Source organism: Conger conger, chromosome 18, assembly GCF_963514075.1.
Source record: "Conger conger chromosome 18, fConCon1.1, whole genome shotgun sequence".
In the NCBI taxonomy this organism is placed as follows: domain Eukaryota; kingdom Metazoa; phylum Chordata; class Actinopteri; order Anguilliformes; family Congridae; genus Conger; species Conger conger.
The window spans coordinates 7892468-7915000 of record NC_083777.1 but is presented as its reverse complement, the minus strand read 5'-3'; the positions used below and the strand labels follow the sequence as shown (position 1 = coordinate 7915000).

Sequence of the window (22533 nt, the reverse complement as noted above, 5' to 3'; positions counted from 1 at the left end):
CGGAGGGGTGTGTGTGTGTGTGTGTGTGGATGGAGACCAGGTGGGCACCATGCTGCCTGGGCTAGTTACAGGGCCATGGCACTGTAGCTCCCGGGCATGATTACAGGCGAGGCTGGACTGCCTCTGGCACCCACAGGAGGCCCTGGGCCCCAGGGAACTCTATCGCCCCCTTCAGGCCCACCTGCAGGTTGTCTAAAAAAAACGAGGCCTCCAGGGTAAGGAGAATAAATTAGCAAGTAAAAACTCTTGTGAAAATCAATAGAAACAGGTGGGCACAATGAAAGCAGCAGAAGAGACCGTCTGAAGCTGGCCTGCATCGGCGATTAAGCATGCGGGTGTTTTTCTTCTCCCTGCGTAACACAGCGCACAGCATGCGTTCCAGGCAAAGCCTTCTTAAGAAATCAATGTGTACATGATCCAAGTAAAACTTTCTTTAAAACCGAGTCAGATTTTCCTCTGGAAAAAAACGCGGAGGCATTTTCTGTTCCACTCCCGTCTGAATGATGTCATGCAGCACATCATCCGTGTCCACCAATCACAGCCCGGCCTCGGTGCTCTGCCCCGCCTCCGTAGACTAATCTCTCATCGTTAGCGCTGTGGCATCTCATGCCAGCGAGCAGCGCTACGATCGGAGAGCCAGGCCGATAATTCAGTCTGAAGTTCCAGTTTCCAGACAACACCCAGATAGGATATACGCTTCAGCAAAGACGCGTATTCGAATCTCTTCAGTAAAAATGCCCTGCTGTTTAAATAGACTATGTAACAAAAAAAAATCTTGAAGCTAAAACATTTTTTTTATAAAAGGCTAAATGCATTGCAGCAGTTCCGTTTGAGCTGGAAACAGGTCGTACTGGCAGTAGGCAGCCAGTAGAGGGCGAGCCGCCTATCACCGCCTCAGTTCTGTGGAAGGCGTGAAACGCACACCCGACGCGGTGTGCTACACCCAGCTCTGTGGCTATCGTAGCGTAGCTCTGTGGCTATCGTAGCGTAGCTCTGTGGCTATCGTAGCGTAGCTCCGTGGCTATCGTAGCGTAGCTCCGTGGCTATCGTAGCGTAGCGCTGTGGCTATCGTAGCGTAGCGCTGTGGCTATCGTAGCGTAGCTCTGTGGCTATCGTAGCGTAGCTCCGTGGCTATCGTAGCGTAGCACGCAGGAGTGGACTGACAGCCCCGGCCCTCTGGGATAGCCCGCAAACGGCACTTCCACAGCATCAAACGAGCCCGCGCGCGACAGCGTCGGATATGAGCCGGCTGCAGCGGACAGCGCAGTCATTGGGCTTTTATGGGCCGCTGTCTTCCCAAACAGGCTGTCCATCACCGCGCTCATAACTCCTGCGCTGCCCAGAACTCCACGCGCTCCGCGGTGACAATTCACGAAAAATAAAACACATTAAATTTACTTTAATTATGTGCTGCAGGGAGAAGGGCTAGAACTGAAGGAGAGCACGGAGGATCTTGGTGTCTCGGTGTGTTATAACCTGAGATAGAAAATTCCGAAGCGCTTGATTGATGGCTGAGACATTGAGGTCAGTGGTAGTGATTCATCGTCTATGAAGCCGGGTGTGTGCCCTACCACCAGCACCTTCCCATATCGAGCTCAGAGCCCTGCTTTTCTTTTCAGAACTCATTACAGGTGAACGCTGAAGAGCCATGAGATATATCTGTCAGAAACTCCATTAGAAAACTTCAGACTACAGGAGAGGACCGACTCGGCAGAACACTCACGTCTACGCTCACTTTTACAAGGGCGGGCGGAATTATGCATCAGCACGCTGTGTGTGCGTCTCTGCGGACCGCACAACATATATATACGGCTTCATTCTTCTCGCCATACGAGTAACCTTCCAACCTTCCTCAGAAAATATACAACTCTGTTTGCTGAATATTTATGTAACCCTCTGCCAAGCGCTTGTGTTTCTTGAGAAATGCCTGTTATAATCAAGATAATGCAACCTGACCCAGTGAACTCAGACCAGATGCTCACCCTGACCAAGCCGCACTTCCTTGCGATTACAAATAGTTTTCTATCCATTTTCCTTTCCGTAGAAAAGCTGTGATGAGTAAAAGCAGCTTGCTGGGTTTCTCACTGTGGAGCTGTATTCAAACGAACTCAAAGAAAGACACACAGACAGGACTACACTCAAACTAACTCTTACAGAAAGACACACAGACAGGACTACACTCAAACTAACTCATACAGAAAGACACAGACAGGATTACACTCAAACTAACTAATCCAGAAAGACACAAAGACAGGACTACACTCAAACTAACTCATACAGAAGGACACACAGACAGGACTACACTCAAACTAACTCATACAGAAAGACACAAAGACAGGACTATACTCAAACTAACTCATAAAGAAGGACACAGAGACAGGACTATACTCAAACTAACTCATACAGAAGGACACACAGACAGGACTATACTCAAACTAACTCATAAAGAAGGACACAGAGACAGGACTATACTCAAACTAACTCATACAGAAGGACACAGAGACAGGACTATACTCAAACTAACTCATACAGAAGGACACAGAGACAGGATTATACTCAAACTAACTCATACAGAAGGACACACAGACAGGACTACACTCAAACTAACTCATCCAGAAAGACACAAAGACAGGACTATACTCAAACTAACTCATAAAGAAGGACACAGAGACAGGACTATACTCAAACTAACTCATACAGAAGGACACAAAGACAGGACTATACTCAAACTAACTCATACAGAAAGACACAAAGACAGGACTATACTCAAACTAACTCATAAAGAAAGACACACAGACAGGATTACACTCAAACTAACTCATACAGAAAGACACACAGACAGGATTACACTCAAACTAACTCAAAGAAAGACACAGACAGGACTACACTTAAACTTATACAGAAGGACACACAGACAGGATTATACTCAAACTAACTCATAAAGAAGGACACACAGACAGGATTACACTCAAACTAACTCAAAGAAAGACACACAGACAGGACCATACTCAAACTAACTCATACAGAAAGACACAAAGACAGGACTATACTCAAACTAACTCATAAAGAAGGACACAGAGACAGGACTATACTCAAACTAACTCATACAGAAGGACACACAGACAGGACTATACTCAAACTAACTCATACAGAAAGACACAAAGACAGGACTATACTCAAACTAACTCATAAAGAAGGACACAGAGACAGGACTATACTCAAACTAACTCATAAAGAAGGACACAGAGACAGGACTATACTCAAACTAACTCATACAGAAAGACACAAAGACAGGACTATACTCAAACTAACTCATAAAGAAGGACACAGAGACAGGACTATACTCAAACTAACTCATAAAGAAGGACACAGAGACAGGACTATACTCAAACTAACTCATAAAGAAGGACACAGAGACAGGACTATACTCAAACTAACTCATACAGAAGGACACACAGACAGGACTACACTCAAACTAACTCATACAGGAGGACTGTTCACACCTTCGGCAAGGCCCTCTGATCCTCACCCATGCTTATGGGCAGCACTATTAATGTCTGTGATAACTAATTTGCAAACAAGAAGCAGCACAGTGCCATTTTACATAAATGTGTATTCAGCATTATCATCTGCAAAGAGGGCAGGAATGAATATTTCATAAGAACAAATAAACGCTACAAGGTGATTTAGGCAGAAAAAAATCCTTTGATACCCAAATGGCCGACAGTCACGAATACATGTCCAAACCGGTAAAAAAAAACGGAACACAGGAGGTAATGTCCGCGTAGGAGGTCCCGTCGGAGGCTGCCAAAAAAAAGTCATCCCTATGGGAACAGAAGGTACCAGAAGCATAACTCACAGCATGGCCTCTCCAGGGAGTCTGTGTGGCCTTGTCATGATGCGACCGCCTCTCTCCCCGGACCGCTGGCGCCCTCTGCTGGCACTGGCACCGCACGGCATGGCCGGGCACAGACTGCGGAGAGAGACCAGAAAGGATGTGGGTTTTTATTAATATTTATGTCTGCTTATTAAACAGAGAGAACGGGCGCAGCGGTTCCGTTCGGTGACTTTGGAAAGTTCGCGGGCGCTGATGAGCGTGGTGATTTCTCCGCTAGGCGTGATTGTTAGCGCGTTTGTGTGCATAAGCTAATCGCTTCAGAAGCTCGGGGCAGCTGCGCTGGGACGCGGAGACGGACGCTGGAAACCCAGTGCCGAGGCACTGCAGGAGAGAGCGCAGCGACTCTTATCTGTTAGATCCCCAATTAGAGCTTCAGAGACACACTGATGTGTCATTATCCCGGAGGTTCTGCTGTATTAGCACAGTGATACAGGAAGCAGCGGATCAGATAAAACCAGTGTGAAAACCTAATGAGATAATAAGCCGTAGGCGGCTATCACAAATACGCACGCCCGCGCAAATACACACGCGCACTAACATATAGACAGACACCCACACACACACAAACATGCACACAAACACCCACAAACGCACGCACACAAACCCGCAAAAACACACACACACGCGCACTCTTGTCACACTGTCTGTCACAATTTGCATTGGAGTACACGCACACCAAGACATTGAATAATACTGTACGGATCCTGCTCCACTGGCTCTGCATGACTCAGGGGAGGGAATGGATATTCACACAGGAAATGGAGTCAAAACATCCTTGAAATCCCTGAATCCTCGAAAAAGAGAAACATGATCTCAACGGACCTGCCCTGGTTAAATAAAGGCCTGAAAACCTGGGCGCTGAAGATCAGGGCGTATCACTGTCACTTTCTGACATTCTGAATCCACAACTGAAATAATGAGAGAAGCTGACAGGCCTACCTACACCAACCGAACATCCTCAACATCACACTCATCAGTGAGCGGCATCTCAAATCACACCTGTGGTTTCTGTGGAGTCTTTGTTTTGCTGAGATTCAAACAAAAATAAATCAAATATTCATTTAGGCCCGGCAATTACGTCTTTGGCCTTAAAACAGGTCTTCCTTCAGGGGGAGGGTCTGTGTTGAGAGTGGCTGGTGAGCACCAGCACACTGAGCTCGTTAAGCCTTTTCAGGGACCCAAACACGGGCGGTACGAGTGTACACACACACACACACTCACACACACACACACACTCACACACACACTCACACACTCACACTCACACACACACACACACACACTCACTCACACTCACACTCACACACACACTCACACACACACACCACACACACACACACACACACTCACACACACACACACACTCACACACACACTCACACACTCACACTCACACACACACACACACACACTCACACACACACACACACACACACACAGACAGACACAGACACACACACACACACACACACACACACAGACAGACACAGACACACACACACACACAAACGAAAGGATGCCAGGCGGGACGGACAGAGCGTGACGGAGGAGTGCAGGAGAGCGAGCGGCGTTCTCAGACCGCTGTGTCGGCCTCGGGCCGAAGCAGCCGCAGCTGCCAGCGCCCAGGTGGGTCATTCCACCGCCCGCCGGAGAGCGGGGACGCGTAATGAAGACGTTAACTTTAACCGCTGACAGAAAAGCGTCCGCTGCGACCGGCTCACAGACATAATCACACACCGTTAACACCCTCGGCCTATAAACGGCCCTCTATAGGGCCGAGAGCCGTCGTGCCCCGGCTCGGTACTTATTTACCAGATTAGAGAAGACACAGGCCTGTATCGTCACGCCGCAAACGAAACGGAGAATTGAAGAACGGGGAGACTAACTCGCAGAGCAGGTAGCGCACCCCCTGCTGCGGAGGCCTGTTATAGAGAGCCTGGCAGAACAGCACGCGTCCCGCATTCGCCGTGCGGAGTTCTCACACACCCACACCGCCTCCTTCTCCTCCTCTAACTTTAGTTCAAAGTTGTCAGCGGCAAATATGTGCTGCTATTCCGCTCACGGGTGGAAAAACAAATCGCATGAAAATGCAGGATTTAGATCAGAGCAGGACAACTGCAGGTGTTTGTGCGTCTCATTTTTAACACGGGGTCTCAAAAAAAGTTTTCAAAAGTCGAGGAATGGACCCAAGGAACGGTCATGCGCATCTGAGGAACATTATTGCATTACATTACATGTAATTTGGCTGACGCTTTTATCTAAAGTGACTAACAGTTGATTTTAGACTAAGCAGGAGACAATCCTCCCCTGGAGCAACGCAGGGTTAAGGGTTGTGCGGATCTTATTGCGGCTACACCGGGGATCAAACCACCGACCTTGCAGGTCCCAGTCAGGTACCTTAACCACTACGCTCTAGGACGCCTCACACAGAACGGTCACGCGCGTTCTAGGAACGGTCGAGGACCTGCGCTGGAGGACCTGCGTCAGAGGACCTGCGCCGGAGGACCTGCGCTAGAGGACCTGCGTCAGAGGACCTGCGTCAGAGGACCTGCGCTGGAGCACGCGGCCCGGCTCTCTGAGCAAGAGACGGAGGGCGGAAGGTTGCAGGTCACTCACCGCCTGGTGGCTCAGCTGGGCGATGGCTCTGTCCTTCCTCTTCAGCTCCTCCCGGAGCTCCTGCACCTCCCTCATCAGCTCCTCCACCTGCCCGAGAGGAGAGCGCCCGTTAGAGAAACCACACACGCCACCCGACCGAACCAGCGCCGCGATCGTAACAGAAACCGTGCACGTGCGGGGCCTCCTAGGCTGATATTGTTAACCCTCACAAACCCCCCTCACTGCCCCCTAACTTCCTCTTATGTGTGCGTACTTGGACAATGACACAAAAAGGGCTGTAATTTCAATGTACGTGCCCTCAGATGTACACAACCTCCGGTTAAAGCTGACAGTCGCCACTTCAATTAGAGGGTGTGTACATCCGTATGGAGAGAACTGTGTAAGAACTACAGCCCTGTGAAAATGTGTCACTGTCCAAATACTTACGGACCTCACCCCAGGTCTCAGCCAATCGAGTCAAAGACTCGTTAAAGGTTAGCGGCGGAAGTTAAGGGGCTATTCTGGGACACTGCTGAGAAAAAGGAACCAGTATTTGCTTCTGTGAATAATGGGATATATGGATGAGTTAAGAGTCGACTCCATTTCTCTTTTCTCCTCCTCTACTCTGGGCTGTTTCTCACATTAGGATAGCTGAGACTCCTTAAATCCAATTCATCATTTTTATATTTGCACAGTGCTTTTAACAAAGGGGCTTTGTCACAAAGCAGCTTTACAGAGAACAGGCCCCCAAGGGGGGCCTAGGGCAACAGCGGCAAGGAAAAACTCCCTGCCTAAAAACAGGAAGAAACCTTGAGCAGAACCTGACTCAGAGGGGGACCCCATTACTTCCATTACGCATCTGTTTTTGATTACCTATCTACAGCCTATGATTACCTATCATAGACTATCGGTTTCCCATGAGTCTAATAAAGCTAGCCATGTCGTGCTCTGCTTAGCAGGGGAGTTAATGGTTGATCTGAGCAAACATCATATTATCCCATCGCAGGAACCCAGACAACATGAGCCAAGCAACCCTTTCCTCATGAAATATGCATCAGCTGGAGAATTAAGAGTCAGACACAGTGTGTGGGGTGGTGGTGTTTGTGTGTGTGTGTGTGTGAGCGAGTGGGGGCGCGGGGGTGGAGGCACACACGTGCTGAACCAACCAGCCAGTAACGGGCAGCCCCTTCGTGAGTCTAAGTCATAACACATTTCACCTGCATCCTTAGACAAAAACATTTTCAAATATTTGTGCGATAAAGAAGCAGATCACACAGACATATTCATGCCCGCAGTGAGCCAGGGAAAAGAAGCGGTGAATAAAAATTAAAAAAACCGTTGAAAGAAGGGCCTTCGCAGTTTCCCAGACTTGAAAGCAGAAGAGAGGCACTCGAGTCTTTGATTCGGCTCTCGCCCACCAAAAAACCCGGGACTTAACCCCGGCGAGGGCCCGAGACAGCCTGGGTACTTGATTGAAGAGTCGTTGACAGCTCGGGCGATGTGTAAAAAGCCGAGTCGCCCTGGCCCTGAACACGGTGCGTACAGAGAGGTGTGAAAGGGACCTGGCGTGTTTCTGTGTGCGGTGGAGCGTCGGGAGACAGGAGCAGGTGAATAATAGATGGGCGCGGCGAAGGCGCTCCATGCAGATTTAATGAGGCCGGTCCGAACGCTCCCGGCGTTCCGGAGGTCCGACGTGCCGGATGTGTGCTGGCCGTGTTCGGCCGGAGCGGCGGGAGCTCGTTACCACGACGACCGGCTCACGGAGGTCGCCGTTAAGAAGAATGCCAACTCTACTCGCACCCCCAGCAAGCTCAGAAATGTTCAAACGCTCCACTCCTCTCCTGTGGTGGTTTACAGGTAATAATGAAAAGAAAAATAGTATTTTCATGACCTCCACTTCAACCCACCTCACCTACTTCACAACACACGTTCCCAAACCTCCTACACCTGCCCACAAACCTCCAAAACCTGCCCCCAAACCTCCTACACCTGCCCACAAACCTCCAACACCTGCCCCCAAAACTCAACACCCATCCCAAAACTCCCACACCCGCTCCCAAAACACCTACACCCATCCCAAAACTCCTACACCCGCTCCCAAAACACCTACACCCATCCCAAAACTCCTACACCCACCACCAAAACCCAAAAACACCTCTGAGAACACAGGTTGGACGCAGCACACTCGGAGCTAGAAAAGATGAATGAATGATGAGAGACTGCACTGTTATTTGTTTGCTAATGGCAGATGAAAAGTTGAGTGACTCCAGAACAGCGCTGCTCTCACTATGGGTCTGTCAGGGGCACGCTGTCCTTCCAGCCATGCTCCTGCTGTGGCAATCATGCTCTTTATCTCCCATCAGCCGAGTACATCTGTCTGAACCGCGGGCCCCAGCTGCACTCAGGCTGTTACCCACTTACGCCCCGCGTCTCCTCCTCGTACCGCTTGTTCTCCATTAAACACCCCGTCTAAATGTACGTGGAATTGCCCCGCCGAACTCTGAGGGTGCCCAGAAGGTCAGTCCATTGCAACCTCGCTGAGGGGGCGCTCTCTCTAGCCCACGCTTTAGGGATGGAACGTTCCGGAAGGGGGGGGGGGGGGGGGGGGCTCACCTGTAGGGATGTGTTTGCGTCCTCGCTGGATTCTGGACTCAGGGGGCCCGATAGCAGCTCGTCCTGCCCCAGACCCAGGTCCTCCATCTGTATGTGGAGAGACAGACAGAGGGACAGGAGGTTGAGAACAGGCCTGGTCCTCATTACATTATTACATTACGTGGCATTTAGCAGACGCTCTTATCCAGAGCAACGTACAACAAAGTGCAAATCAAACACAAGAACACGTGCAAAAGTGGACCTGAGAGGACAGTACTGTTTGGAGTCCGAGTGTAAACATACAGAAATTCAGAACCCTTGAAGAGTCCAATCAACTTTCAAACTAGCATACCACAGTTGGCAGCTAGAATACAACATCATTACCAGGCCCAGGGCTACTGGGTTAAAGGGCTAAGTGATGGGAGTGAAGTTTGATGACTGCAGGTGTTTTCGCAGTGTAGCGACCACAGCTAAATGAAAAGCTCTAATGCCAGCCGGCACTGAAGCTCTGACAAGTGCATTATGGGAATTAATATGAAGAGGAGAGCATTGTGACACTTTGCCTTTCTTAAGGGGCAGTAGCTTTTAATGCCAGTATGAGTGCTTGGATGAATAGATGTGTGAACATTTGTGTGTGTGTGTGTGTGTGTCTGCATGCCCATGTGTGTGTGTGAATGTGCACCCGTGTGTGTGTGTGTGTGTGTGTGTGTGTGTGTGTTTGTCTGGACTGCTCTTGACCAATAGAAGGCTAATATCTGTATATCCACAGGGTAGTAAGGGGAGATTCTACTGCACTGCTAATAGCCAACAAAATAAAACAACATTACTGCGGCTTTACAAAACACACACACACACACACACACACACACACACACAAACACACAAACACACACAGAAGGCAGCGGAACTCAGTGGCACTCCTACTGGCTTCAAGCAATTTAGTGAACCAGCCTTCAGGGTGACGAGGGAAGGCAATTTCCAGAATCTTCCAGAGAGACGGAAGGAAAATAAAAGGACAGTGTGGGAGAGATGCACACCCGCTGTGCTTTTCAGAGGGGGACAGAGAAACAACAATCACCGCTCTGGACAGAGTCCCCCCCTCCCCACTCTGTCTGGCAAAGCAGAGCAGCAGGCAAATATCAGTGTCTGCTGATAACAGTGAGGCCAGCACCGGCAGTACTTACTCACTCACTGACCACTGTCAACAGCGCTGAGCACAGCAGCCAATCAACAGCGCTCAGCACAGCACAGCAGCCAATCAACAGCGCTGAGCACAGCACAGCAGCCAATCAACAGCGCTGAGCAAAGGAGCCCATAGCAACTGGAGCAACATGAAACTGATGCCTGTTGCTGCTGTTAACTTTCTCACACAAACATCCTGTCTAAATATCGTATTCCCAGCGCACTGATCAGCTCCCCTGATCACATTGCGCTCTCATTCTTGAAAATTTCCTGCGCACCGGTAAGAAAGTTACTACCAGACGGCCAAGTTACCTTCCAGAGAAACTAAATGTGGAAAATAAACGAAAGATGAATTGCGCCCACACACTTCCTAACCATCTCTCCATTTTGCAAAGTTTCATTTGAGAAGTTTGCAAGAACACTGGCACTTTTTTAGTCAATACTTCTGCGAGAAGCAGAGCGAATCGTTCCTCTCGCCTGAGATCTCCAGACTGAACCAGACAGAGCCCAGAGCTTGTGTTCAGAGCCGTGTGGCTGTTCTCCTTACAACGGCAGAACAGGAGAGACGAGGAGAAACACAGGGGGATGGAGGTATCGCTGCCTCTCCATCTTTACAGGAGGAGGAGGAGGAGGAGGAGGAAGAGGACGGAGGTATCGCTGCCTCTCCATCTCTACAGGACTGTTTGGGCGGAGGTGGCACCTCGAGACTAACGCTCTGCCCGCCCAGTCACGGTTCACAGGGGGGAGGTGAGCCGTCCCGTAGCTTAAGAAAGTAGTTCTAGAATGCCTTTCTATAAATCCAGTTTTCAGAGTTTTAGTGCTGTGAATTATTGAGAGGAAGCAGAGCGAGATCGCACGGGCTAGCAGAACAGCAGATTCGGGGGGAGCCCCACGAGCCATACATCAACCTGCACCAGCTCCTCTTGCATCAAGCCCTAATTGGAGGGTGGTGACTGAGTGACTGTCCAATCAGGGCTCATTAAACTTGAACAACTGCGGTTCTCTTTTAAACACGGGATATTCAATGCCACTCACAGAGCGTCCCAAACTCCTACCCCCTCAATTACCTCTCTGCTTCTGCGATTCAAATATACGATAGATTCTCCATACAAAACTACATTTAGTCGAGGTCTACAAGCTTAATCTGCATCGATGAAACCGGCCCATTAAATTTTAGCTTTAACTTTTAGAAGACACTGGTTTCCCCCACTCGTGTCACTCAATAAGGCACCAAACGTAACCTCTCTCTAAAACCTATGTGTGTAATGTTCCATTGTGTAATATGGGCCGCATTAGGGGAAAGGGAGCACTGGTAGTCAGATTGATTAGTGAGGCCATTTCACCATCACAGCTCATTACAGGAGGCAGAGTGCAGCTCAGCAGAAACAGTGGGGCTGTGCCACTCTCTGATCAGTCAATGTTCAGTGAACCACCTCTCCCTCTTCCTCTCTTCTCCTTCTCTTCTCCTCTCTCATCACCTCCTCTTCATCTCATCTCCTTTCCTCTCTTCTTCTCCTCTCTCATCACCTCCTTCTCCTCCCTCTTCCTCTCATCTCCTCTCGTCTACTCTTCTCCTCTCTCATCCCATCCTCTTCTCCTTCTGCCTCGTCTCCTTCTCTCCTCTTCTCCTCTCTCATTTCCTCCTCTCCTCTTCTCTCTCATCTCATCCTCTTGTCCTCCCTCTTCCTCTCATATGCTTCTCTCCATTTCTCCACCTCTTTCATTTCCTCCTCTCCTCTCTCATCCCAAACTTTTCTTCTCTCCTCCTCTCATCTCCTTTTCTCCTTTCACCCAAACCTCTTCTCCTCCACCCTCCTCTCATCGCCACCCGTCCCCCTCCTCTCCTCTCTCATCCCCTCTTCTCTCTCTCCCAGCTCTGTGTGAGGGTGAAGCAGGGCTAGCCCTGTTTGTCGCAGGGCGTCACGCCCGCGTGTAGACTTCGGTAGGGGCGGGACCTCTCCCCCGGGGGGGGGGGTCAGGGACAGGGGTCAGCGCTGCCGCTGGGAGACCCCGTGTGTGCGCGTCACAGCCGGGGGGGCCGTCACGGGTCACGCGGGGGGGACGCTGGCCCGTAGCGGAAAGGGCGGTAACCGCCGCGCTCCGGGCTCGCCGGGGAGCGGCGAGAGATCAGCGGCGGGCACCAGGCTCCGCGCTGCGCTCCTTCACCATGGAAACGGCCCTGCAGGCCGGAGGCAGCCGCGCGGACCGGCCCCGGGCGCGTCGGGGATAGCCGCGCGCGCGTTAGCCCGCCGGCGTTCCCAGCACCTGCGTTCAGCTGCCGCGTTAGCCAGCTCTTCATACGCGATTAAGCACTATAATGCAGCGGGAACAGCGCGGTAACAACACAGCCGGAGCCCACTCCAGCTCATTACACGGGAGCCCTGAGAACACGCCTCACACCGCGCCCCGCTTCCTGCTGTTCTCCATCGAGCAGAGACGAGGAGTAAGAGCCAAGCGCTGGATTAATGCAGAGACCTGGCAGGTGTACAACATGTGACCAAAAGTGTGTGTGTGCGTGTGATTGCCTGTGTGTATGTCTCTGTGTCTGCGTGTGATTGCCTGTGTGTTTGTCTGTGTGTGTGTGCGTGTGATTGTGTGTGTGTGTCTGTGTGTGTGACTGTGTGTGTGATTGTGTGTGTGTGTGTGTGCCTGTGTGTATGTCTGTGTGTGCATGTGATTGCGTATGTTTACATGTGTGTGCGTGTACAGTATCAGTGTATTTGTACGTGTGTTGGTGTCTGCATGTGTGTGTGTGTGCTTGTGTACAGTATCAGTATGCGTGTATATGTGTGTGTGTGTGTGTGTTGTGTGTCTGCGCCTGTGTGTGTACAGTGTGCGTGTGTGTGTGTGTTTCCCTAACCTGCAGCAGACTCTTCAGTTTGAGAAGCTGGGCTTTAACGGAGGTGCAGTCCTGAGCCATGTGTCTGAGGGTCATCTGGTCCAGCGCCCCCATGTGGCCGTCCGGCCTCACTGCAGGCCCCACGCGGCCCAGCTGGAGCAGGCCTCTTCTACGGGACAGAGGGGAGAGGAGGAGAGGAGGGGGAGAGGAGGAGAGGGGGGAGAGGAGGAGAGGGGGAGAGGGGGAGAGGAGGAGGAGGAGGAGGAGAGGAGGAGGAGGAGGAGGAGGAGGAGGAGAGGGGGAGAGGAGGAGAGGGGGAGAGGGGGAGAGGAGGGGCTCAGACCCAACACTGCTTCCTGTTTCTCAGAGTCATGTGACCTTCTCCTACTGAGGAGCAGACTGAGCCTAGAAGGGTACTCTTAAAGTTTGGCGCTTCAGAAAGCACAGATTACACAATCACCAAGGGTTTTGCAGAAAACTCCAGAAAAAGTTTCTCTTTAAAAAAAAAAACAAAAAAAAAACAGAACTAATAAAACTTTAATAACACCCAGTTAGAAACAGACGGGGGCTTGATGATGCTGTAATAGCAGCACTTGTAAGGTCTGAGTTGTGGTAATCATCTCTCCAGCTCCCCCCGGCTCACCTGTTGTCGTTGTGGAAGTGGTCCGGCCCGGCCCAGTGATGCTGTCGCCTCCTCCAGTGGCCCTGCCTTCCACCCCTCTCCGAATGCTCAAAGTGGGACATTCCGTCAGCGTCTGTGGGGAGCACACAACGGGTTCACCAGCAGAATCAGCGGGTCGTACCATAAACAACAAGGGTGGGGGGGGGGGGGGGGAGTGCATGAGTCAGGTTTGGTCAGCAACATAGGTTTATCCGTATATAATCAACCCAATCCTGCACAATAAGGCCTTATTATATGACACAAGCATATCTCCTCCTTCCACTCAAATAAATGAATATGCTTCACTCCCAGGAGAACTCTATACTAGAGAGGGTAATACACAAAAATGTAGAATTAGGACATAAAAACAATTTCATTCCATCTAAAAGCTCCTTCAGAGAAAGAAAAGCTCCATCCGAGAGCACTGCTCTCACTGCTCGTTACAGAAGCTCAAAGCCCTTATAATGGCGTGTTAGCCTTCGCTAACGCTTGTTGATGCACTCCGGGTAGAGCGTGAAGCTGCCCCAGCACTCAGAATGAGCCATCAGCACTAATGAGAGACTAACACCCTGAGCTCTCAGACCCAGGAGTGTGCATTAACACTGATGCTCCAACACACCAGTCCTCACTATGGGCACACACACACACACGGACACACACGCACACACACACACACGGACACACACGCACACAGACACAGACACACACACAGATGTGCGTACAGACACAGACACACACAGACATACACACACACACACGCACACACAGATAGACCATCAGCACTAATGAGAGACTAACACCCTGAGCTCTCAGACCCAGGAGTGTGCATTAACACTGATGCTCCAACACACCAGTCCTCACTATGCGCACACACACACACACACACACACACGGATACACACACGCACACACAAAGACACACAGACACACTCACACACACACACACAAAGACACACACACACACACACACACATACAGACACACAGACACACACACCACACCACACCACACACACGGCAGAGTGTTATAGAACTGTTGGCAAAAAGAAATTGGAGAGAGTGAAACTAATCAGTGAGAAAATGGACTTCTCATTCATGTGAGAGCAAACTGAAACAAAGAGAGAGAGTTAGCACATTTCAGCCAAATTCACAATAACCAAATTTACTTCCACTAAATCAGCCTTATTCAACCACACACAACACACACACACACACACAGACACACACACACACACACACACACAACACACACACACACACACAGACACACACACAACACACACACACAAACACACACACAGACACACACACACACACACACAGACACACACACACACAAACACACACACAACACACACACACACCGCTCAAATTACAACACTGCTTACGGTCATTTCAGTTTCAGGCATTTTTTTACATCAATAATCCGTAATCCATCATCCATACCGCACTGCACATAAACGTATTACGTAAGCTCTGCTTTGGCAACGGGAGTGCCTATATTTGTCACGCCAATAAAGCGGTCTGAAGTTTGAAATGTGGATTTGAGAGACAGAGCGAGAGAAGCACAGCCGCCCTCCTCTCTCGCCCACCCCTGCGTTCTGGCACAGCCCGAGCGCAACTTCAGCAGCCTCCCACTCCCCTCCTGTCACCGCTCTGGAGTACGCTGTCCCACACTCCTCCAAAGTCAGAGAAGCAGGCCACTTTAATAAAGAGTAAAAGAGCCCTGTGGGTTCCTCTCCTCTCCTCTTCCGTCCGTAACTCACCGGAAGCGGAGGAGCTTCTGGCCGCTTGCGCGTGGACCCGTCGCAGAACCCGGGCGCTGTGTCTCTGTTTGTTTTTGGGCCTGGCCCGTCAGGGGAAGTGGGGTGAACAGCAGGGCTTCCCCTTCCTCTTCCTCTTCCTCTTCCTGTCAGCCCGGCAGTGTCACGGAGAGAGGGGCCCGATTTTCCCCCCAGATCCACCCCGGGAACCCCCCCCTTCCCCCTTCGGTGCCCCGGAACTTTGTTACTATAAATACTGCCGGCATTCATTCCCAAACGGGAGAGGGTGAGGAAGTGCTGGAGTGTCTGGCATTCCTGTGGCTTTGAGGTCTGCGCATGCATGCTAGCACAGCCCGCTAACACACAAACACGCTAACACAGCACGCTAACACACAAACACGCTAACACAGCCCACTAACACACAAACAGGCTAACGCAGCACGCTAACACACAAACACGCTAACACACAAACACGCTAGCACAGCATGCTAACACACAAACACGCTAGCACAGCACGCTAACACACAAACACTCTAGCACAGCACGCTAACACACAAATACGCTAGCACAGCACGCTAGCACACAATACGCTAATACAGCACGCTAACACACAAACACGCTAACACAGCACGCTAACACAGCATGCTAACACACAAACACACTAGCACAGCACGCTAGCACAGCCCGCTAACACATAAACACGCTAACACAGCACACTAACACACAAACACGCTAATACGCTAGGACAGCCCGCTAACACACAAACGCGCTAGTACAGCACGCTAACACAGAAACACGCTAGCACAAACCCACTAACACGCTGTCCCACTGCACTCTTCCCAGCATCTGTCTGTGTGACTCAGTATTGGCTGTATCTCAGCATACAGGGTGTGTGTGCGTGTGAGTGTGTGTGTGTGTGTGTGTGTATGATATGGTATATATTTAATAACCAGGTTGTTTTGAGGAGTAGGCGGGGCCAGAACTCACCACTGTGAAGTGAGGCGTCCTCTGTTAGATCCACATCCAACATGAGGTCATCATCCTCCAGGTCACATGACTCCAGGTGGTCCACAATGTCCTGTGTAGGGCAAGGGGTGAGAGAGAAGGTGTTCAGAAACGTCTGGGCCCAGTATTTTCTCTGGCTTGCCAGTCTGTTCAATGATAGTTCTGTTTTTGAGATCAGCGACCGCTGCACTCTCGAGGGACAAAAGAGAAAAAAAATTGAGGTGAAAGAATGAAATTGGACTAAACAAAATGCAGCAAAAAAAAGAGTTTCATTATTATTCACTTCTTAGTAAAACAAACGAGTGAAACCACACAAAGAGAACACAGCCAGCACTGATTAAAGGGGAATCCGTCTGCTGCTACCGCAGTGATACCAGACAGGCATGCGAGAGCAATAAATACAAATAATAAATAATGCCCTTCAATACTTAAAAAAGAGCAGTAAAAAAACACCACCCAGACCTCACACGGATGCTCGTCTGGACCGTACTTAAAAAGAACATCGCACCGCCATCTTACACACGACGCATACGTAAATAACCCAATAATCATAACAAATATCTAGTGCAGAACCTTCCAGCAAACAATAAAATTTCTTCAAAAAAAAAAAAAGATTGAGAGAAATACGGAGCTTTTATGAGCTGCGCCCGCGGTCTCTTACGCATTCATGACCGAGACTCGGGCATCTCAGCGGGCTTCTAAAGGCCGCCTCAAAGGGCCATTTCAACACCAGTTCAGTGGACACAAAGCTTTATCTACCCCGTTTCAACACTGCTTACAGATCAAATACAGCCAGCCGCATGAGCCACCAAACACAAATAACCATTTCAATAAAGCCATTTTTATATATTTGTACATGGCCTTTAGTGTCTTCAAAGCGGCACTTCCAAACATGTCCAACGGGAGAGAGAAGCCGTGCTCTGAATTCTGGAGCTCTGCGGGAGAGTTCACAGAGCTACACGCTCTGCAGAGCACACATTTCATTACACGACAGGCACAAACACATAACTGCTCATTAAAACAAATTCAAATGCATTAATGAATTTTTTTTATTTTAATTATCATTTAAAACCCATGTCACAAGATGTCTTCCTGCCTATTTTAAAATAATTTTCTGCATTAAATCTCCACAGTGAACAGAAGCAGAAAAACTTTCAGGCGACATGTTTGCATTACAGAAAAAAGGGTTATTGTTTGGATTGCAGGGATCAAGGCTCTCACACCCACACAGTGCATTCTGGGAACTCTAATTCCACCAGAAGGCCTAGTACCTGCAATGGAATTAGCATGCTTTTAAACCTGTTTCCTTGAGCACAAACTGTGACTACATGCACTGCAGCCCCTGTGGAGGATTCAGTTAGTTGACACTCCAACGAGGACCAGGTCATGGTTAGCGCCCTCTACTGGCCGAACTGCGCAGCGTAAAGGTGTCAGAGCCAAGCTAATAACCAGGTTATTGAAATGCTGGCTTAAACTGGAATGAAATGAATGAGAGCGAGCTGAAGGGTATGCATGTGCGTGTGTTTGATCTGGGAGAGTGTGTGCAGGCTAAAGACCAGTTTCAGAAGTTCCCGTGCGCAGACTTGAGAAAACAGATGATGCAAGGCAGTGTAAAGTCAATAAAACTCCACTCAGGAGGACCCAGCAGCCCATCATGCATCTCTGGGCATTAACCGCTCCCGCAGCTGGTTAAAGTATGGTCTTGTTTTCTTTTTCCTCATCCAGAGAACTATACTGTCCTTCTTTTATCCATTAGCACCCATATTTAACGTTAAATACACAATTATCAGTCTGATAGAGTATACTTTACTTTCACAGCACACCTGATACCACCTCTTATAGACACAGTTTAATTAGTGCTGAAGAATTTACCGTGTATCTACTTGGTGAAAATGAAATAAAGCAGAGAGAGAGAGAGGGAGAGACAGAGAGAGACAGAGACAGAGAGAGAAAGAGGACTGGGGTCTTGTGAAATTCATAGCAGGTGAATGTTGCTTTTTTTTTTTTCCCCGGTCGGTTGATAAGTAAGAATTGTATCAGCACACCGCACGCTGAGTCACGCGGAAACGGGCTGTAAAACACTGAAGCACTAAACGGCAGTAGAGTCAGCAGCAGTGGGGCTCACAGCAGGCCAGCTGCAGGGTCTCTGTGTCTGGGGCCGGGCCTCCATTTCCTCTGCAGTGACACAGGAGCCGATTGGATGAGACAGAGGGAGAGTGGGAGGCCGGAGGAGGGCCATGAGGACACGGCGATGCCTGTACCTCCAGGCTAAAAAAACACTCTCAGCCTCTACTGAGGAGACACACTGCCACCCGGTGGACAATGCAGGGAAATGCTTTTCATGCTAAAATCACAGGCAGCGGTTTTTTTTGGAAAAGGTGTCATAACCTCTTTCAAGGCATGGAGATGAGACGGCTAATTACTCGGCTATATAAATCAGTAGACAGGATTAAGTGATCAAACAAGACCGCATTTGACAAGAGGCGAAACATACCCCCAATTCAGCAACCGCAACTGCTCGCCCGTAAGTACTGCTAAACAGCACTCATCCACTTCACCGGCCTGGCATAAAGCAGACCCTTTTCGCCAAAAACACCACACACAAGAACCCCTACTCCTGAACCCTGGTCCTCCAAAGCTGCCTACACCTTAAAATCAGCACTAGTCCGAGACTGAAAACACTAGATTAACTGCTTAATGATCAATCAGTGTCGAGTGACAATAAACACCACCAAGAAGAGGGTTAGAGGCCCCAGTAGACCCTGTAATTTTATGAAAATTATTTTCCTGATTTTATTTTAACGATATAGTATTTATTGTATTGTAATTATTTTATTTTATTTTAATTACATGATGCGATTTGAATTATTTCAATTGTGAAATGCTCTTACTTTTCATTTAGATTTTAATTATATAATTCTATTCATACGTTATTTCAATTTTAACCCATTTCATTTCAAATGATTTTACTTATTTTATTCCTTATTGAACTTTGTTTTGGTTATTTTATTTAGTTTTAACTATTTGTAACAATTTTATTTTACTTAGATTAGATAATTGAAATTTGTCTTTGGCTACACATGGCACTAATAAATACTCAGATTGATTCAACAATGATGTGCCAATACACAACCATGCAGTATAAATGTATATTGCATTTCAGGTTTAGCAAAGGACTTCTTATACAGATTCATCTTGGCATCCTACAGTGCCTAGCTGATGGGAGATGCAAACTGTGAGGAAAGAGGATGAGACATGTCATCAATAATCTTTCTTTTTTATAATATATTTATATATATTATTATATAATACGTATTTCTCATCACATCTACTCATCAAATTGTATCCACTGCATATTTGGCAGTATAGAGATTTCCATAGAGATCAGTATAAGAGCTTTAGTATTGCCTGTAGGACTATAACAACTAACATTTTTGAGAACATAAATAAAAAGGATCCTCAGTTTGATTCAGATTTGATTGTTGGAGACAATAATTGTCATATTAGTACATTCTTCCATATATACAAACAAACGCTGTCAAAAACGCTCTACTTCAGGTACAGGTGCAGATCTCTGTGTGCTATGTATGGATGCAATAACACCGACACAAAGACGAAAGCTGGAGATGAGTTCAAATAACATCAAATCCATGAAGACTTCAAAGGCAGACACGCCTTCACATATTTTTTGGCTGGCTTCGCTCCAGCGAGGGATATTGGAAAAGCTAAATCTAATGAAACTCAGAAGTGTGACAAGAATGCACACCTCGATGACAGAACGGGAATGATCAGAGCAGGTCGTGGTTGGCGAGCCTTGCTGCAATGGGGCATGAAAACGAAGCTATTCATAGCGGGGCTAATAATAATACTAATAACAATAAATTTGATTTATATAGCGCTTTTCAAAGACCCAAAGATGCTTACAATGCGTACATAAATACATTACATTACATGTCATTTGGCAGACACACTTACAGTTGATTAGACTAAGCAGGAGACAATCCTCCCCTGGAGCAATGCAGGGTTAAGGGCCTTGCTCAAGGGCCCAACGGCTGTGCGGATCTTATTGTGGCTACGCCGGGGATCGAACCACCGACCTTGCGGGTCCCAGTCATGTACCTTAACCACTACGCTACAGGCCGCCCTGTATATGAGTGTGTGTGAGTCGCTGTGATTACCGTCAAATAAAAGCCCGCTCATTGTGAATCAGTTTCTAAAGCTGAAGGAATCTAGGCTTCCTACAGAACAGGAGAGTTCCAGCACTGAGACACAGGGTCTATGAAAGCGTGCTAAAGCAGTAGAGTTCCTGCATTGATGAGGTACTGGGTCAGAGAGGAGGTCAGTCAATCGATTCTGAACAAGATCCCAATGCACCCGCATCCCGTGGTTCCATTTAAATGAAACTGAAAATGGACTACCCAAAATAAAATGGTTAGGATGGGCTTACAAGGCAGATGTAGAGATTCGATAAGTCTAAGGGAGGGGGGAATAGGTAGGTTTTAAGATGGGCTCTCACCAGCTGTTCCCTATGGGGCGTGGTCCATGGAGGCCTCATACTAAACCCATGAGGGAGTGAATGCTGCCCCATAGCACATCCTTGATTGAGGGATACAATATGGTATAGCCTACTGTTACAGTATGGTGGGATACACATGTGAGGGCGAAATTGACTCAGGAGGTAAGAGCTGTCGTGTGGCAGTCAGAGGGTTGCCGGTTCGATCCCACCTTGGATGTGTCGAAGTGTCCCTGAGAAAGAGACTGACCCTTAATTGCTCATGATTACATTTCAAGTCCAATGTGCTGGAGTACAGAGCCAAAAGAACACAAATTATACCACTGTCCAAATACTATAACAGATCTCACCATTTATTATGGTACTCCCTTTACAGTAATATATTTCGTGTGATATTGCCTTCACTGTAATGATTAGTACGATGTTGCCTTTATTGTAATATATTCAGTGTGGCATTTCCGATGTTTGTGTGCTTCACTGTACGTATTGTGCTGATGGGTAAAGTTACATTTTCTGTGTAATCTCCCCTGGTCTCTCCTGCACTTCACTCTCAGTGAGCTCGACCTGGTGAAATAAAAATAAGATGGCAGCAGTAAGGTACCCAGGGGAAGGACACACGAGCAGAGGAGAGCCTCGTCAGCAGCGTATAAACAACGGCACACAATCACCCCGAGCCAGGCGTTGCGCAAGCCTGTCTCACCAGCCACCGTCCCGCCCGGCTCCATGAATCATGCCCATTGATCCCCAACAATGACAAAATCAATGGAGCCGTTACAATTTATCGCCTTTTCATCGATCCGCGGTCGCTTTTATTGCTCCTGTTAGCAGCGAGTCCCCTGAAGTCCCTTGGGTCAGCGTTTTCAGCACGCCCTGAAACTACGTCTCTCCCCCTCCCCCGAGATTACTTCATCTTTGCTGGCGCTGTTTCTTTCATGTTTAACGGTCACGCGGCCTGAACGCACACGTGTGGCGTTGACAGACGTGATTCGCTCCGTCTCTGCGCCACCTGTAATCGGCCTGCAGCATGCTAGTACTTCCACAGGGGGGCGCCAAAAGCTCACAGGCCAGCCTCCGGACAGTTCCTCAGCTCTCCTGGTAGGTTTCCTCAGGGAAGGCGTTCTGTCACCTGTCCTGACGCACCAGCAGCTAAGAGTACGTGAGAGAAGGACTCGTGTTGTCAGGGATTATCAGCCAGCTGCCTCTCCAGTCAGTTTCATCCCCGACCCCGAAACAATCCGCTATAGTCACATCAGAGAGGCCCCAGGTCAATGTAAAGGGGTGTGTGTGTGTGGGGCAGACACCGCTGTGCTGAAGAGAGAAGGGCCACACAGGGCTGGCACAGACATGCAGATGCTTCACCCTGCAGCAGATGGGCTGCCTGACCGCAGCGGTAATCTCACAGAGGAAACGGAGCGGGGCTCACACATACGATCCCAAGGTCAGCCCGTCCCACAGGAGAGAGACCGCCGCGGCTCCGTGTGAGTCG

General features: G+C 48.9%; 1 protein-coding gene across 1 annotated transcript in view; it reads right to left on the bottom strand.

Annotated features, from left to right (window-relative positions):
* The window catches only part of ccser2a (coiled-coil serine-rich protein 2a), a 62842-nt gene that overhangs the window by 15851 nt on the left and 24458 nt on the right, over window positions 1-22533 (bottom strand). The window contains exons 5-10 of the mRNA XM_061228702.1: window positions 16517-16607; window positions 13750-13861; window positions 13128-13275; window positions 9107-9193; window positions 6515-6601; window positions 3860-3973 (exon numbers count right to left, since the gene is read on the bottom strand). Of these exons, the coding sequence (XP_061084686.1) occupies window positions 3860-3973; window positions 6515-6601; window positions 9107-9193; window positions 13128-13275; window positions 13750-13861; window positions 16517-16607 (639 nt within the window). The remainder of the gene's footprint in view (window positions 1-3859; window positions 3974-6514; window positions 6602-9106; window positions 9194-13127; window positions 13276-13749; window positions 13862-16516; window positions 16608-22533) is intronic.